General features: G+C 40.7%; 2 protein-coding genes across 6 annotated transcripts in view; one reads left to right on the forward strand and one right to left on the reverse strand.

Annotated features, from left to right (window-relative positions):
• shroom4 (shroom family member 4) overlaps positions 1–6,438 on the reverse strand; it is a 44,958-nt gene extending 38,520 nt beyond the window's left edge. For both annotated transcript variants that reach the window (XM_079458529.1, XM_079458528.1), the window contains exon 1: positions 6,173–6,438. In XM_079458529.1, the coding sequence (XP_079314655.1) occupies positions 6,173–6,295 (123 nt within the window). In that variant the 5' untranslated portion in view covers positions 6,296–6,438. The remainder of the gene's footprint in view (positions 1–6,172) is intronic.
• Positions 6,439–6,541: 103 nt separating this feature from the next.
• cmtr2 (cap methyltransferase 2) lies at positions 6,542–16,781 on the forward strand. Of its 4 annotated transcripts, XM_079470834.1 has the most exons (4): positions 10,058–10,617; positions 10,736–10,800; positions 10,937–11,005; positions 14,142–16,764. In XM_079470834.1, the coding sequence occupies exon 4, from the start codon at positions 14,178–14,180 to the stop codon at positions 16,380–16,382; it is 2,205 nt and encodes a 734-aa protein (XP_079326960.1). In that variant the 5' UTR covers positions 10,058–10,617; positions 10,736–10,800; positions 10,937–11,005; positions 14,142–14,177; the 3' UTR covers positions 16,383–16,764. The 4 variants fall into 4 exon arrangements, with proteins under 4 accessions (XP_079326962.1, XP_079326960.1, XP_079326961.1 ...); XM_079470836.1 differs by lacking the exons at positions 10,058–10,617; positions 10,736–10,800; positions 10,937–11,005 and adding exons at positions 6,542–6,939; positions 7,221–7,317; XM_079470835.1 differs by lacking the exons at positions 10,058–10,617; positions 10,736–10,800; positions 10,937–11,005 and adding an exon at positions 12,693–12,758 and having other exon boundaries at positions 14,142–16,781.
• Positions 16,782–19,073: the final 2,292 nt, after the last annotated feature.

The raw sequence follows: 19,073 nt of genomic DNA on the forward strand, positions 1-19,073 counted from the left end.
TTATGAGCAAAGACAGAAGAGTGGGGGTGGTGGGAGAAACAGAGAGAGCGAGAGAGAGAGAAAAGGTGGGAGAGACAGAGTGTGACAAAGGCTTCATTCAGGCTCAGGCTAAAGGGAAAATGAGAGATCGCTGCCTCAGTGTGCTGAGCTACGGCTGCGCCCGACTGGCTCTGAAGTTCCATTGTGGTTATAGACTTTAAAGGTGTGACACACAGCCACGGGTCACCACTGCAACTGAATCAACAGCCACTGACCTACATTTACAGAAGAGGCCCATGTGAATGTGCAACAACAGGAAAGAATTAAATGAGAACGAAACAAATGTGGTGGAAAACAAACAACGATTAAGGCGGCGTAAATAAATAATAGTGGTTGCGCATAACGGGTCGTTATTTCCATCAAACACTCACGCTTCACAGTGCATGTTTTGTTTTAAGGGAAGACTCGGCGAGGAAGGAATGTCTCTGTGGAGAAACATTTTATCACATTCCACAATTTGTTGCTTTCTACAACTGCCAAATGCTGTCTGGGTGGACTTCCTTCTTAAATCAACGTACCAGCTGAACATGAGTGGAGATCTGGCTTGATCCGTGATCCATACTTTTTCCCATCCACATGCAAACTTAAAGTGATAGGAAATTTCTGTCATAATTTACATGTCCTCATATTATTTCAAATCAGTTTAAATGTCTTTGTTCTATTGAACGCAAAAGAAGATATCTAGAATAATGTGGGAAACAAAATCGTTTGGGGGCACCATTAACAACCATAGTAGTTTTGTTTCCTATTATGGAAGTAAATGGTGCCCCAGAACTGTTCAGTTACAAACATTGTTCTTTTGTGTTCAGTGGTACAAAACATTTTTATATAGGTTTGAAACAACTTGAGGCTGCGTAAATGATGACAGAATTTTTCATTTTCGGGTAAACTATCCCTTTAAATAACACCAAATAACTAAAAAATCTTGTTATATTTTTTTAAGTTACATTTTCATCTATTCAGAAACGGTAAGAACATTATACATTTTTTGTTACATTAGATTATATTGCCATGATGACACCTATAAACAAAAACACAGAAAGCTCAAAAAAGATCACATTATTGCCATTCTCATTGAATATAAACACACCCATGTTCACATTCATGACATCCATATCACCAACATGACTTTATTGTTCTCAAATCACTACAGCTTATTAGACTCACTTAAATCTCTATTCTCTCAGTCATCAGGACAACACGTATCACCGCTTGTCGACGTTTCCACAAACATCCCAAAGCGATCAATCATGTCTTTGACATTAACTGGGAGAACCTCCATCTTTTGATGCGGTTCCAGAAACAGCAGTGTGTGTGCTCTGAAAACAAGGTCTTTCTCCTTGAGAGGTGAGAGGACATTTTGAAGTGCAGCCTATGATCTTTGTTTTAGCAAAGTTCAACAAGAGGCAAATTAAATGAACATCAAACCACTTCCCAGTGCATTTGGCAATAAATTACTTCGGTGAATTGGGGTGTTATCAGAGCAGTGGAATCGTACGTACGCAAGAACTGAATGTACGATTTGTAATCCAAATGCAAACAAAATGTTGGCATGCTTGGCTGGAGCGGGAATTTGAAATAGGAAATTATGTCAATATCTGGGTCACGAACGATTAGTGTATAGTTATTTTAAACTGTGATGTATTGCAATGTTTTACTCCCCTTTCATCTGAATTGCACTTTAGGGGTTTTGGCAATTCTTTTTTTTTGTCTGGTCAAATTTTGGTGACACAGAAATAATCGTGTGTATTGACCTAATGCTTCAGTGTTTCTCATTCACACAGACCTCAGTTTCCAAAAACAATAATGAAAAAATTAACAAAAAAACCATAGCATGAGAACATCGCTACGGCATTGTGAGGTGAAATCCCAATAGTCAGAAATACATTTTTCACCCAACCCAATTGACATCATCCTATTGCTCTGACACCGCTCTATTAGCGCCTCGATTGCAAATATTGAGCATATAGCAGGTCCCGTTTCCGAAAAGAACAATAGGGGGATGTGACAAAGTCAACAACCTTCGGACCGAAGTTAACTTAGATTGATCCATCACCGTCATAACAGACAGGGGCCTCATGATGGCTCATTTTGGGAGCCTCCGTTTCCTCTCATTCATGAATAGGTCTATAGTGAGCCATTTGAGGTTGTAATGTGTGTGAAGTGACCTTGTCCCCTCAGCTACCCTCCTCCCCAAGACTCACCTCCCTTGGAGCAAAAACGACTTTGGAGTGGTTTTGACGGCTGGTTGAGCCCAAATGTTGGATACAAGGTTGGCCGACAAAAGTTTGGTGGAGCGTTTGATGTGGTCGGTCCCCCGCAGAACACAGCCGAAGCTTGAAAGCTGACTCCCTGATTATCATTTACCATGTGTCTTCACAGAAGATCCTGAGAGAACCGCAAACTTTTTCATCAGGCAGCAGTGGAGTGGACGGCAAATGTCTAATTGTGACATAAATGACTCCATATATGTAATCAGCAACAATTTTGCACGGTCCTAATCTCAAATCATATGCCTTACTGCAATCTTTCCTATTTTGTTTAACTATTCACTTAGAGAACAAACACGCACGAAGCGCACAAAACCCTCACACACATGCCTCGCTGATTAGAAGTCCTGTCACTCCCGGCTCTGTTTAGAGGACCATGTGGAAACAGTGCTGAGTGTTTGTGGTGGAGGGGCTCAGGCAATAAGACCCCAATATCTCTTCCACCATCAAAGCCTCGCTGCCCAAGGCAAAGGCAACGGGAGCCAAGCTCACATTCCTGTCACATATCAGATCTTCCCACACCCCTAACCAGCTGCGGACTTCACCATAATCAACAAACCACTCAAACAAACTGCCTTTTATCACATAATCGAAGAAACAACTTATTTACTCTATTAAAACAGATTGCAATAACAGCTGTAAATGCAAGCAATACCTGCGAGTGCTGAAGAGCTCCATACAGCAGACTTAACCTGAAGGTTTTGCGATTTTGGGAATCCATCCAGTGATAAGAAGCAAGTTGTTACTGAATAACAGGAATGGGGAAGTAATCCAATCTTAGACAAAGATTCATTTAAACAAGGAAATAAAGCTGGGATGAAACTGCAATGACTGGCTAAGAAGGACAGAAAAGTGTGTTCTGGAAGTAAAAATCTTATTTGAAAAGTTCAAATGCCGAAATTTTCTTCTAAAATGTATGTTTTTATCAGACTCCTACGTTTAGGAGTTTTCACTTTTATGGCTATAGATATGCCCTCTTTGCCATTGAAGTGAAATAACTTTTAAAATAAACACTGAAGCCTGATAAGAAATAAGCATTTTAAAAGAAAATTGTCAGACGACACTATTCATTTATTTTAATGCCAGAGAGAATTGTGTTATAAAAAATAATGTATAAATCTTACAAGATAAACCTAATATGAGCTTTGGGGTTGTTAACACATTTAATGATTTTTTTTGTCGAAGTAACAGCTAAATGAAGTTAAACTTTGAAAAAAAGTTTGTATTTGAATATGTTATGATAAACTTAGAATAGTTTTTTCCTATTTACAAAATACGTGTTGTGTATAATTCCAAGGTCATACTGTTATGGACATACCTATGGAAAAACATCAGTGGCAAAAATACTTCCGGAATCATGGCTGTTGAAAAAGTGTGTGTTCACCACCGTTCTATTGCAAGCAAGCTTAAAGTCTTCAAATGTTGCCACAGTAAAACATTTCCATTTCTTTGTCCAAATTTTTCTCTCTTTCACCTCAAAACTCCAGTGCCTGAGAATACGTTCCACTGACCAATTAGAAGTGGGGAGAAAGGGATGACTGGAGTGCCATGTGGTCTACATAAACTTCACGGAAGAAAGAGCACAATGCAAGGAAATGCACAATGTTTCCATCTCTCCGGTCTGAAATGAGGACAAAAAGGAGGAATTGTGAGGGAGGGATGACTAATAAAGTGGTCAGAGGGCTTGAAAAAAGCTAACAATGACTTTTTTATACATAAAATCAGCCTCCTCCTCACATGTTCTTCATGTTCCATCAGTATCAAATTCAGAACCTTTGCGGTTTGGGGGTTTGCTTGGGTACAAATGTGCCGTTCTTTGTAAACAAATGCTTTGCATGTATTTTCCACTACAAAATTCAGACACAACGTAGTAAACAAGTTGCTTAAAAAAACAGAGTAACATTTAACAAAGTTCTTTACTGAATTTAATATTCTATCAAAATGGATTATTTCCACAAAATGAACAGCTAGCTACTGTTTGTTATGAATGCTTATTTATTTGTCTTCCTGGTGCTGGCTGCAGGACAGCATGACCTGATGTGGGATTTTAATTTGAGCATGACATGAACGCCGGGGGAGTATTGTGTCTACTGTCTAGCCCTGGGCAACAGATCCTGAAATTTGAAGTTCGAGATAAATGTCTACGGAGACATCTGTGCGTTTAGAAATAAATGCCCTCTGGATGCAATGATGAAAGATGGAGGCTAAAGGATTCCAGGCAAACATTGTGCTTTGCCTCCAAATCAGATAGAAAAAACTCTCAGTGACTCCCAGTCACTGGAACCATGTCCACCCGAAGGCTCAGGCTAAATGAAAAACCAATGTAAATCCAGAACTATGGGAACACCAAGTGTCATATTTATGACGGATTCCAAACAAAGTCCTTATAAGCAAGTTGATACAGAGGCACAGACAGATACACGGACTATGTGTCAGACAAAGCATGTGTTTCAAGTTAAGCAGTTACAAGACAGCCAGTGAACATGAGGTTATCAGATTGGCCACTCTGCTTACTGACAATGAGCCAGCCACCTATTGAGCCCTACTCATTGATATCAAATGAAACAGTTCAATATTAATTCAACAATACAGCGCTGTACTTGTAAGTCAAACAAAACTGCAAAGGCATGAATCCGCCTTTTGAACTCATTGTCAAAAATCCACATACACACAACATTGGCTCTCTTCTCTTGACTGCATTTCGGTCACCCCGGTGAAGCAATGAGAAACAATGATTCAGTTAACTGACATAGAAATGTCAAAGGCCTGGGACTGATAAAAGCCACAATACCATTTTTCAACGCCAAGTATTAAAGCACATTACTCACTGCAGAGCTAAAAGATGCAATTTATCAAATTGACAGATGGAACAAACTTCTTGTATGCACAACCTTTCGTGTACCAGCACAACAACTCCAAAGTTAAACTGAAAGAGGCAACAACCATATGAAGTTCTTTTCTCTTTCAGACCGACTCTCTGAAAACCCCCCGCAATGCTGGTTCAGGGGGCAGAGTCTAGGAATGTGATCTCTGGGGGTCCTGTCCCCCAAAACATCTTAATTGAAGAAAAATAAATCAACACTGTTCGGTAAAGTGCAATTGAAATGGCAATGGAGGGTGGAAGGAGGGATGTAAAAAACGTATTCCCTTACTTCGCCGCAAGGACAAATAACATAGCCCTGGTTTTATTAAATGTCGAGGTAATACCTTGAGAGCGTTTAAACAAAGTTATAAGATTATTAATACATATAAAAATCTTAAATATGACTCATTCATAATGGGTTTCACTTTCACCTGAACTACTGCACAAGTCCCAGTTGGTTTTGCACAGAAGCATAGACGTGAAAGAGTTAATGAGTCGATGACACACAGCGGCAAGCAAGCAGCAGTCCACATGGTGTGCACAGAGGAAATCCAGCCACATTTCTGAGACAAATCTATAACAATTATTGTCACAGTCTGATCTTATATTCACACATCCAGTTCCCAAGTGCGGTTTGTTCTATTCCAATAAAAAACTATACCACGAACTTTTGACCCAACACGCTTTCCCATCTATTATAGAGAATAAACAACTGAAATTATACTTTAACAATGTCCAGTAAATGTTATAATAGTAATTAAAGCTGAGATAAACTATTTATTTCACATTTTTGAGATTTTTTTTAATGCTGAGTGTCACAAAAATTATTGGATGCCAAAGTGTCACAAGATCAACAAGTGACTGAACATATCAATGAATGCACCGTTACATTTAAGCCAAACTGCAAGAGAGGAACTTCTGGCGCACTCTGTGCACGACTTAACGCACACATACGAGCATGTAGCATGAGTTTCTCGCTCTTTGTGAAGCGCAGTCTTACTTTAGTAAGGATGAGCGGCTCGCCGTGCTCCAGTCCTCCTTTCAGAGTGAATCCCCACGGCGCGCCACCGTTCAGCTGCACATGGATGTGCTGGAAAGATACCAGCTGCTCCACGGTCTCCATTATAACTTCTGTGCATTCAGCTCCGTCATTCCTACCCTACGAACAGCCGGAGTCTACAGGCATGAGAGGACAGGCGGTGGGCTGGCCGGTGATGGGCTTTCCATGGTCTGGCAGCGGAGGAAGTGGTCGAGACTGAAGAGTGCATTTGAATGACAGGTGAAACGCCCACTTAGGACAGGGCTTCGCTCTATCTGACCAATGTACGTATCAGATGGGCGGGATTTGTCCGCCGCTGTATAGTCCATTGTCCGACTCTCTGGGAAAACTCGTAAAAGTAAAAAAAAAACACTCGTAAAAGTTGGCCGTTATCAACTCTTTATTTTTGAACTACTGAAATCTATGACATAAGAGAAACCGAGCAGCGCTTCGCATTTTCATTTTAGTGAGATTTCTGTTTGTGCCGCAAAGCGACTGATGACGATGGGACTCCATTATTATTTCAAATATGTTATTGTGAAGTCATAATCAGTACTCTGTTAAGACAGATGCGAAACTCATAGTCAGATCACTTCTATGTATGTGCACAAGGACTGTTGTGAGGAAACACGCAGCAAATACATAAATGTAAGAGAAAATGGACACGCGTGACATGTGAAACAAAACATGCATCCTAAAGATAGGGCAAAGCATAGTTATGGAATGATGTAAGTATGTTTACGATACGCTATTTCTTGTTAACAACAATGTTCAAAATGTGTTCCTCTTGTGTAAAAGTTGAACTATAAATTGAACAATAATTCCTCACTGGAATCGTAACTCTAAACCCGAAGGGCAGGTTTACGCATCTATTCCCAAACAGCAATAAAGACACTGTTATTGCCATTCAAGGCTATAAGTCACAAGATTAAGGACACTGAGAAACAATGAAAGAGATATGGATAAACCCTGGCGCTAAATTGTAAACATTCCTCAAAACTTTTTGCAGGCCACCAGGAGGTGCTGTTGTTTCATCCTGTGTGGAGAAGCGATGGAGGGCTTTTCACGTGGAGCATGTATGAGACATTGACGATCACAGCGTCTGGGTGAGCTGTTTCTTCATACGATGTTATAGTTTGAGAAGAAATATATAGAAATCTAGAAGGCTTTCTTTCATTTAAAGTATATAAAATGAACCCTTAGTTCATTATATTGAACACTTAAAATGATTGGTTGGAGCGAGTCGTCTTGCCACTAGGAGGTGCTACAGATTACAGTAAAGAGTTTATCTCCAGGTGCTCCTCAGTCCCCATTTATCTTTTTAATAGCAACACAATTCCTCACTGCAGGGTACAGATCAGATGGGTCTTAGCCAGCTTTCATTCTCAATAAGCTCTAAAATGCACATGGCAAATATATATGTTAAACTGCAACGTAGTACAATAAGTAATGTGAGAGGCAAAGGTAATCTTGTATATCATAAATGACTACAGTCACATATTCTTCCTTTACGAACACATAGTAGAGTAGGTCATTGATCCCTCTTACTGCTGAGGGACTCAAGTTGTGGGCCTACAAAATAAGACATGGCCCTGTGTATGCATAAGTAGACATTTAGCAGACTTTCAGTTTACTTAAAGGTCCAGTGTATGGACCTTTAAGTAACGCATCCAAAGGCTTACTCCTCCCCTTTTCGCTTCTTTGCCGAAGGAGATAACATATTTATGAAATGCGGTCTGGAGAGCTGTTTGTCAGATTAGGGCTACTGTAGAAACAATTTCATGTAAGGGGTCCCGTCATGCATGTAGATAGAAATAGCTCATTCTAATGTCATAAAACCATAACGCTTCATCATGGTCTTTATACACCTCTGAAGACATAGTAATGTATATTTTACAGATCCTGCTAAAAATAGACTGACAATATCCCATAGAGCCACCTTAGGTCCCCTGCTAAAAACATTCTCCTTTCTTTGTAAGTTGACAATATCAAATAAGGTTGTGTGTACTAGAGAACAGAACAAGAAAAAGGATTATCATTATCATTATTCTTTTATATTTGTCTTTTCATTCCACATTCTAATCAACTTCAAGATTTCTAAATGTGCTCACTAAAACACAGCTCTCGTGCACATGAATGCACATTCATATGAGACAGCTGATCGCACATTCAAGCACAAGTTTCCTCACTTCGGTGAACACACTTTGCACACACATACTGCACATTTATGCATGACAGTACCCACACATCAGCTCAGTTCTGGTCATCTAAATACTGTTCCCTTTGACAATAATGTATCCGGGTCAGTTGGCGTAAGATCTTATGAAACACTTTTTAGACACATTTTCCTCACTTATTGTTATTGATTGTCCTCCTATTGTTATTTATTTATTGTTAGTTCTCAATAGCATGTTGGCTTGTCTATTGAACACTGTAAGGAGGTGGAGTAAAAAGTGTGCATTTATATTATCGATCATCTGTTATTGGCCTAGAGTAGAAAAGTATATATAATTTGTAGCAGCCCCTAGATTATGCCTGTTTATTGCTATTGCTTTTATTTTCACTTACTGCCACTTTAAATACAGCACTCAATTCTTCCCTTGACATTTTTCTGTTCTGCTTGGAAAATTAGGGTTAAAATCTGCCTGTCACCATGGCAATATCTTGCTCCATTCATGCGAGTAGCTTGTCATCTATAGGCATGATGTGACCCTGACAGATTTCTGTGCATTAAAATCAGACTTGCACATACAGCCCCCCCCATGCTTCTAATATGCTGAGCCGGTGGAATTTCTGCAAGGCTCTTATCTTACACACACACTCGTAGTGCTCAGTGGCTATATTTTCGATTTTTCCCATTATATACTTGACACTATTTGAATTCCATACATTTTGTTTGCTTAAATGCATTTAGCTGTAAGACATACTACCAGTGGACCTCCCTCAACAAATAGGCTACTGTAGCATGTTTTGGGGGGGTAGATGATTCTATGCAATAGCAAAAGATTGCACCAATTCAATTTCTAGATGTGAACTGTAGTGTGTGTGTAGTGCTCAAATGAGCTTGAGATGTGCAGATCAGGGACCCGTTTCAATAAGGAGGTTCAAGCAACCCTGAGTTAAAATATGAACTCTGAGTTGATTTACTCAGATAACCGCTACTCTGAGTTTTCTGTTTCAGAACAGCTGGTTTCAATGAGTTCAATCCACTCTGAGTAACTTCACCCGAGGTTACTCGTGTTCACCGCGGCTTTAAAAAGCCATCATCAATTGAGCGAAGATAACACGATTCACCATGGCAACGGCACGTGACAAAAAGCGCTCCGTTTATTTCTCGCCAGTCGAATTGTAGGCACTATATATCCAGGGCTGGACTGGTAATCTGGCATACCGGGCAAATGCCCGGTGGGCCGACGCACTTGGGGGCCGGTTGATATAAAAAAAAAAATTATTTGCCAACGACCGGCCCATAAAGCAGGGACAGCGGCCCATTGGTTCATTATCCATACTGACACTGGGCTGGCCCAATCATCTCTTAGGGTTAGGGCTCCAACCCTCCCCCTTGGTTTCTTGTGTCGAATGCAGTCAGTGGGTCAGAGCCAGAAATCTGTGGATTAGGGATGGAGAAACAAAAGCGCAAGGGGGGTGCGGAGAAGTTGCGGGCCAAACAAATACAAATTCTCGAGGTTGATGCCTCAACATGTGCAAAAATAACCGACATGTTAAGTGCTGTAGCTTCAGTTTCCAAGCAGTGTTGGGCGCTACAAGCAGTGACACTACTAGCTTAACTACATTTTTCAGTAGCGTGGTGGTAACGTCGCTGTTTTCTGAATCAAATAGCTTTTCCGTAGCGAAGCTCTTTTGTTGATCAAGTAGTGCGGTAGCGTCCACACAAGCTAACGTTACATATTACCAAACATTTCTGAAGACAAGCTCATATCGGAAAAACAAACGGCTAAGGATCACCTATCCTGGTCCAGTAAGTGACTCCACCACCATACAGGGTGACTTCTTCGTGTTTTACGGTAAACAGCTTTTTGGTGCATTACTGCCACCTTCTGCTCCGGACGGTGACATCACAGTGTGTGGGCCTGGTTGGGCCACGACGAAGATGATGATTTACCTAAATTAATGAATATTATAGTAAGACAACATAATCGTTGTCGCTATTATAATGTCTGTCAGATTGTCACCTACTGCACTAGCCACTCAGTCAGCTAAAGTCAAATAACACAGCATAAGCTATTTTGCATTGTTTTTGTAGCTAGGTTAGCAGAGTTAACTTATTCAATTGCAACTTCGGCTGATTATTCTAATGTTAACTAGCTTTTATAACATGGAGCACATTGTAATTGACAGAGTTGCAGAGAAGAGCAAGCTACTGAGGAAACTGCTGTTATTGTAAGGTGAGTTGAGATTATTGATATTATAAAAATATTCATAATATTGTAGACTGAAATGTGACTCGTTATTCTCTCTCTCTCTCTCTCTCTCTCTCTCTCTCTGTCTCTCTCTCTATCTCAGGATGCCCTCACGTTTGTAGTTCGTTGTCTTTGATGTTCAGAGCACCATGGAGCCATTTCCACTAAGTAAGTATAAAATATGTGCAACCATCTCTCTACATTGTTATATATTAAAGATACTTGTATGGGGATCATTTTGCTAATTCAGTTATCATTCTCGTCTCTCTCTTTCTCTCTCTCTCTCTCTCTCTCTCTCTCTCAGGCTGCCCTCATTTTGTGTAGGCCCTACTCCACTGCCACCTTTGGTCACCACGGAGTCAGTCAAGAGAGAGTGAGTACACTGGTCCATGGCACTTAGTTCTCAGCTTTGTAGGGGTTTTTGGGAATGGAAAAGTAGATATGCATATCTACAGGGACCGCAAGGATGGTGTACTGGTTGGTTGTGTCCGACCGATTGTGGTGGGCCGGTCTGAGCAAAAATGCCAGGGCCCTTTTTTTATCCCAGTCCAGCCCTGTATATATCTATCTATATATATATATATATATATATATACACACATATAAACATATATACCTACGACTTTTGTCATGTAGGTGCAATCCTTCTGCAATAAAAAGAACATGGCAGCAGCTGGAAATGAAATATAAAAACATCATTCAGTCCGGTGAGTTTAAATGCTCTTGCTAGTAGGATGCCTGACTGGGAAATGTTTGATATATTTAATAAACTGGCCTTGAAAGTTATGAGGATATGAGAACCGAGCACTGTGGCTATAGAAGACAAAAAACTGGCGATGCTCGCCCCTGCTCCAGCTATGTGTTATAGGGACTGCGATCGTTAGGCTCGTTGTTAGAGCGCCCGTCTCTCATTCTGACCGACGGCAGTTCGAAGCCCGCGCGGGGCGAGTTGGACCTTTTAAATTTGCACCCAATCACAATGGGAAACCCTAAAGGGTATTTGAATTATTAGAGTTTGCAGCGAGACCACATTTATTTGATCAGCTTATTCAGAAAGACGTTCACCATTCACCTGCAATCCTATGAAACTCCTCTTTGATGACTCTCACAGGAAACTTAACACAAATGTATAAAAAGTGCTTGAGAGCGATACACACTTTTCTTACTGCTCTGCATACAGTTGCCTTGCTAATGTGTTCTGCATCCCCGGTGTTAAATAGAAAGCTTCCATTAGTAAAGAAACGTAAAGCCATACAGAGAATCTGCTCAGATGTAAGAGCGCGACCCCGACGAGTGAGGTTTGTGATGTAAGGATGAAGCAGATTGTGGATATATTTAATGGACTGTAAAGAAAAACTGTGCCGCTCAAATAAAAAATCCTCCGCATATGATAAAACATCCAAACGGGGCTTCACCATATACTCTCCCGACGTAAATTTAACTCTCTCTGAATGAATGCAGCTTCCTCATCTACGGGTACTGAATAAACGGACATTTAATGTCTGTGTTACGAACTTGTGCGCGATTAAGGAAAACGAATGAAAAAACAAACTGCGAAGGCAATTTCAACACCGCTCGCGCTTCTAAAAGGGGCGGAGATTGTAACAAACCTCGGGTTAGTGAAATAAAACCTGCTCCCGACCAGGTTAGGTTCACAGAGTAGGTTACTATGGTTACTCACTCTAAGTATAAGATACCTTGATTTCTGAAACGGGCTTGACTTACCCCGCGGTCGCGGGTTTGATATACCTCGCGTTCTGAAACTGAAAACCCAGAGTATCCCGTTTTCCGGGGTTAACTTACACTGAGTTTGCACTTACCCTGCTTTCTGAAACGGGTCCCAGTACAGCCTTCAGCTACTTGAGATCAGTCATCTATGTTATTGTAATGACATTTCCTTATTTTCGCAAAGAGATTAGAGAGAGAATAAATGCACAAGGCATGTGTCTCAACTGCTCATTTGAACTGATGAAAATCATATTATGCACATTAATTGGCCTTCGCATAAATCCCAATGGAGTTTCTTGTGCTGAAAGTCACACCTCCTCTTGTCACAACCCAACAACAGAAGTTGCAGCAGTACACTCAGCCGTGCTATGCATGCGGGACCGAGAAAGTTTTCTGAGGTCGGTAAGCACAAACAGATCGCATTCCGTTATTATCGTGAGCAAACGAAGTGATAGCAAACGAAAGGGAAGTCGGAACAACAATACGGAGTTCTTATGTTGTTGCTGTGATGGGTAAATTTAGCAGGCCGTAACCGACACCTCGTATTTTCCTGCAAGTCCTGTCCATCTTGCCTGAACTCTCCTGTAGCAACGATAGCTTCCTTCCCTCAGTTGTGCCTCCGTCTATCGCGTCTATCGGGGGATGTAGATAAAAACTCCGCAGTAAACATTATTGACTACATAACTTACATTTTAAACGTTCATAGATGTTTGATTTTATTTGCATTTATAAAAGAAAGCAGCGTTAGCTTGTCGGCTAAGCTAGCTAGACAGAGCTCGGAAACAGTAGCAACTGCGTGAGCAGTGGGAACTTATTTCCTCTTAAATGCTCGTTTATTCAAACACCCTTATTCTGTTTATTTGTGAAACTATATTTGATATATTATAGTGTCAAATATGTAATACGTACAAATGGCAACCTTATGATGAAAAAAAATCAAGTTTTTAAGGGTTTTTGCCACACTGAGGTCAGATGTCAATATGTGGATGTTTTAATACTCCTATGAAGTGTCTCTTCGCGTTTTAATTCATAGTGTTCTGCTGTCAGGTTAGTGTCACATCCATACCAGAACCGTCACATTCATCATGCTCCATATAAAATAATAACTGTTTTATGTTTCATAAAAAGCCGTCCGTTCTCTATTCACAGAAATTCTACAAATTATTTTGTCTTTCAAAAATGTGCAATCCTTTTGTCACATCCATGTTAGTTTCCCCTCTTTTAAAATGGAAACCTTGCGCATGGAATTATATTTTTTACTGTTGTCTGGACTCTTTCATTAGCAGTATAGTAAATTATAAACTAATGGTTCAATCTATTTTTTAAATATATATTTATATTTCGAGTTTTTAGTAAACATTTCACATCCATAATGCTGGAATTGCCCTTTTTATCTCTGATTTGGCTTTGTGTTTAGCAGTTGATGATAGAAACTATAAATAAATAATGATCAGGAGCAAGTTTCCAAGTGTGTAATATAGTGGAAAACAACAAAACGATTTTGTGAGTCTCAAGTTAAATGTGGCAGAACAGAACATATTTAATTTAATATGTAATGTGTATGTTGTTATTTTGCCTGCAGGGTTGCAGTGACACGTGCATTTTTATAAATTGTAAAAAACTGGATACTAGCCTGCACACTGCTCTTTAACTGAGCCAAACTGATGCGCTAATGCATGCTGCTGTTAGTCTAACTGTTACTTGGCAGACGGCAAAAACATTTCAGTTAAAATCCCCTTTGTACTACAAAATGAAAAACTGTTATTTGTTTACTTTTGCAGTTTAGGGATTTATGTCGCTCCACATAGGACTGCAGGATGAACAGGGGTCGGGGAGTGAGAAAAAGAACGGCACCAGAAAATACTCCTGAAACTTTTGACGAGGAGATACTTGCAGAGGTGCACCATCTCTTCCGCAAGGTCAAAGCGTATCTTCCCCCTGCTGGAGGAGAATGGACCTTGCCTGACCCGAGCGTGGTGCTCTGTGAGCCTAATGTGAGTCACCCACGTTTGCAGGACCTAAAACAATCACTCAATGAAGTGAAGAATCTACTCAGCGATAAAGACCTCTCGATATGGCACCAGCATACTTGTTCCACCAACCGAGCAGGCACTGTTACAGCCCATCTTCGATCCACTGCCAACGCAGAGTTATGTACCCAGGCTTGGGCCAAGTTCTATGAGATCTTGGGCTCCTTTCAGCTTATTCCTGAAAATGCATTAAAAAATGGTGAGTTGAACTCCATACATCTATGTGAAGCACCTGGTGCCTTCATATCTGCTATAAATCACTTCCTGAAGACGAATTGCCTGCACTGTGATTGGAACTGGATTGCCAATACACTAAATCCATACTACGAAGCCAATGGCCGGGGTTGCACCATTACTGATGACAGACTTATCACGCACACCCTCCCTTGGTGGTTCTTTGGTTCTGACAACACCGGGGACATTTTGCTCCAGAAGCATCTGCTGGAACTGCAGAAGTTTGTTAGTAACATGAAGCCTGTACATTTGGTTACGGCAGATGGAAGCTTTGACTGTCAGGGTGACCCTGGGGAGCAGGAGAGATTAGTTGCCCCGCTACAGTATTGCGAAGCCGTGTGTGCTCTGCTGCTATTAGGGATTGGAGGCTCGTTTGTTCTGAAGATGTTCACGCTGTTCGAACACTCATCCGTCTGTCTGCTTTATCTACTGGCTTGCTGCTTCCGTTCTGTCAATGTCTTCAAGCCGGGCACCAGCAAATCTGGAAATTCAGAACTTTATATAGTATGTTTGGATTATCAGGCCAAAGAGTCAGTACGACCGTTGCTCTCAAAGTTAATCCGTAATTATGGGCCAGACTTGGCATCCACAACCGCACTCTTTCCCCAGCACTGCATTCCAAAATCATTCCTTAGTCAGCATGAAGAGATATGCACTTTTTTCCACGCATTGCAGGTTGGTACAATTCAGGAGAACCTCAGGCTTTTTGAACACATGAGTCTAGAACAGCGCAGGCGTTTGGACCAGCTCAGGGAATGTGCAGCAGATTTTTATTCAAAACATTTTAACGTTCAGTATCTCCCGCGGAAAAGCTGGGTTTGCCGCGGCGGGGTGGCCAGATGGGTAAAGCCCAGCGAGAGGAAGCAAATGGGCTCTTTCAATCAGCGCAAAGAGATGCAGCTTCAGGGATGGAAGCAGCGTCTCGCTCAAGGAAATCATGGGGGATTCATTGAGAGGCACCACGTGGGGATGGAAGGTTGTGAGATAGTATTAAGTGGCCCACTGGATGAGTGTGATTTGGGAATCTGGTTTGTCCTTGAGGGAGCTGCCTTGCCAAAAGTGTGCAGTTCCACCTTCTGTGATCAAGAATTGCTTGATTTTTTAAATGAAGCTCTTGAAGAGAACCTGAAGCTAAACAAACCGAATCCTATGCCAACATGTAGCTTTTGTAGCATTGACTCCCCTGAAGACATCTTATCTGAGATTTGCAGCCTTCCCGATGTCACATCTTGTTTAGTGCTGGCTAGCCGGTCATGGTGTGACCATACACTTGAAAGAGTTAAGTTTCAGCCAGAGTTCCTGCAAGAATCCTTCCACAGCGAAGTACAGGATTCCACATTGCACGACGGACAGCCAGACTTTCAGCTTCTGCACGGTGTGTTATCTGCTCTGGAGGAGCAGCGCCAGGGGTCAGCCCTGGTGATTCCATTATGTTCGGCCTTCACGCGTTTCACCGCTGGTCTGGTGTTTACGCTCCACCTGTGCTTCCGTTACATCTCGTTCCGTTGCTCATCTGGTTTACCGCCAGGTGCACTTTTGTGCGTGGGGTTCGTGCCACCGTCAGTCCTACCCCAGCTTCTAGACATTCTTCGTGACGTGATGGAGAGGATGAGGAAAATCAAACCTGATCAGGGCAGGCAGGTTCTGCAGTTTGTACCTTTGGAGGAGCTTCTGAAAGGGCCATTACCTCGCTTCCTGTCGTCTTTCAATGCCGCTGTAGTACGGCAGCATCTGCATGTACTAATGCACATTGACTAGGCCACATAGTTCATTAACTCCAGAGTGTATAGTTTTCAGTTAGACTGTATGTAGTTGTAATCAAGTCTTAGTTTACTCAGATTGCATCCATAGCCCCAGTTTACCAGTGGCACAGAGGGTATTTAGGTTTGGAGCGCAGACTTCCTTTGATGAATTATGTTGTGTTATAGATTAAACTGGAGAGAAAAGTTTATTTTGATTATGCTGTAGAGGTTATATTTCTGCATGCGCAGTTGTTTCGGAAATGTTTATTTTAATAATTATGTTTCAGTGTGTATTCTTTTAACACCTGAAGACGCTTTTCAGTCGTGCCTCAGTTATTAAAACCTTTTCTTAATGAATTCCTGGAGTGTTTATATGAAAAGTACAATAAAAATATTTAGTTTTTAATAACTTTTGTAAACAGGCTGTGAATATGTTTGGGTCTGCACTATATTAGCAAATGATGCACTATTCCAGTCATTTTTGTGCCACAAATTCTAGAAATTGTGTGCTGATAATTTTGTTTCAACCTTTTGGGAAGAGGGCTATCCAAACAATTTATAGTGGTATAGATTTTTTTTTCTTTGTGAAATAGCCAAACTTGGTAATTAGAAGTATTTGAAACAAATACAGAGGTTGGACATTGACACTGAAACACCATGTTTTACACAATCATTTATTAGTATGGTGTAGGGCCTCCTTTTGCGGCCAATACAGCAGCAGTTGGCCTTAAGAAAAACAACAAATCATGCACAGTGGCCAGAGGGATTTTGAGCCATTTCTCTTGCAGAATAGTGGCTAGGTCACTATGTGATGCGGATGGTAGAAAACGCTTCCTGACTTGTCCTCCTATAGATCCCAAAGTGGCTCAATAATATTCAGATCTGGTCACTGTGCAGGCTATGGGAGATCTTCATCAGACCATTATCACCCTGATACACAGCACCACCATTACGGTACAATGTTTAAACCATCGGGTACACATGGTTCGGTAGTCCTTGGCAGTGACATGCCCATATATTGTGATCTGCCCAAGTATTCTGACTACACTGTAAGACTGTAGATTTAATTAAAACTAGGGTCCAGCAGGATCCAGTGTAGTCATTGTGAAGTTACTGGGGTTGATATGTTGTTCTTGAGATTGTTGTATTATTGGTAACATTGTGTGATGTTCTTGAGGAAAATTATATCGCCGAATCAAAAAGACATGAAGAATCAGTGTATGAAACTCAACAATGTTGACAATCAACAAACGAAAGCTTTATGCTGCCATACATGATGGGTAACATCGTAGTTCAAAACTCATTCATGACTCCCAGCATGCATTGCAGTTGATCTGTTTATCTAAATTAGTTTGATGATTGTCACGATTGTTGAGGTTTGTGTGATGAGTGTTGATGTTTAAACGTGTCGATAAAAGTTTGTTTATTTTGCCCCAGAAGTTAGCATTTTTTCTGACCAGAACAAATCAAATGACAAATCACTTACTATAAATTGAATGCTGCTTCTTTTTTTAACACCAAAAAAAGGCGAACAACAATGACAGTCCTGTTGTGACAGTTCACGTTTCTATATGCTTTACATATGCTTTCTTTAAACACATTCACAAGCATTGAAAGATAAATGAAGTAGTTGACTTAACAACGTCAAGCACCAAGGTGCAGAAGTTATTTTGATCAAGACAAATAATTTTTTTTAACATTGATTTAATGGTTGCTTGCTATCAGGATATTAGAGTCTAGTATTCGGTTTTGTTGCCATTTTAAAGAGCTTTTGTGACGTATTTAAGGAGTTCTGCAGAAGAGTATCCTGTTGGGTTTACTTGATTCAGTCATGTTCACTTTACATGTTAATTATATGTTGTGTTTACATGTTTCACTCATGTTCTCTCTACATGTTAAGAAAACATGACAACAGGAGAGTTGATGTGCACATTTAATTCTGCAGTAAGTTGGACATCCCTTAGCTACCTCTTGCGTCGACAGTTACTCCTGTTGGATGTGGTTGGTACAGTTGGTATGCTGACATTACCCTGGTCACCGTGGCTCTCGATACACCACAAAGATTTGCTGTCCTTCACAGATGCACCAGCGAGACACGCACCAAAATTTGTCCTCTTTTAACTTCTTCTTCACACTCTGCTCTTACATTTGTGGAATGTGAAATCAGTGAAGATTGGCCACCAGGCTGCACAAATATAGCCATGAAACCCCCAACACTATATAGTCAAATCGACTAACCATTATGAAGTGTGTTTGACTGGAAGCTGAACTAGCCTGAAGAAAATAGTTTTTAATTTGCAGTTGAGATGTATAAATATTTTCTGATTTCATTTTTATTTACTGTAGGCTTAGTTCCTAAATTATGAATTTTCATGCCTAAAACTATTAAGCACGCTCATAAAAGCGAATAAAATGAGCTGCTCAATCAATAGCTTTGCATCTTAATACAGTAGGATTATATTGTAGGATGTATAATGTTTTTATGCAAATTTTCCACCCATATGCAAAGCTGCAGCCATCTGCCAAACAAATCCTTAGTGGTTTATAAACTGTGAGGACCATGGAAAGATTCACAGTTGTAGGATTTTCATAGGCATCTCTCTCTTGCTCCTGTAGGCAACCATCAGCTTATCTTGTTCTATGAAAAAACATGCATGCACAGACTCTGTGTAATTTGACTAGAAATAAAGTGATAAATGTGAAACAA

Source organism: Barbatula barbatula (assembly GCF_947034865.1).
Source record: "Barbatula barbatula genome assembly, chromosome: 1".
Classification (NCBI taxonomy): domain Eukaryota; kingdom Metazoa; phylum Chordata; class Actinopteri; order Cypriniformes; family Nemacheilidae; genus Barbatula; species Barbatula barbatula.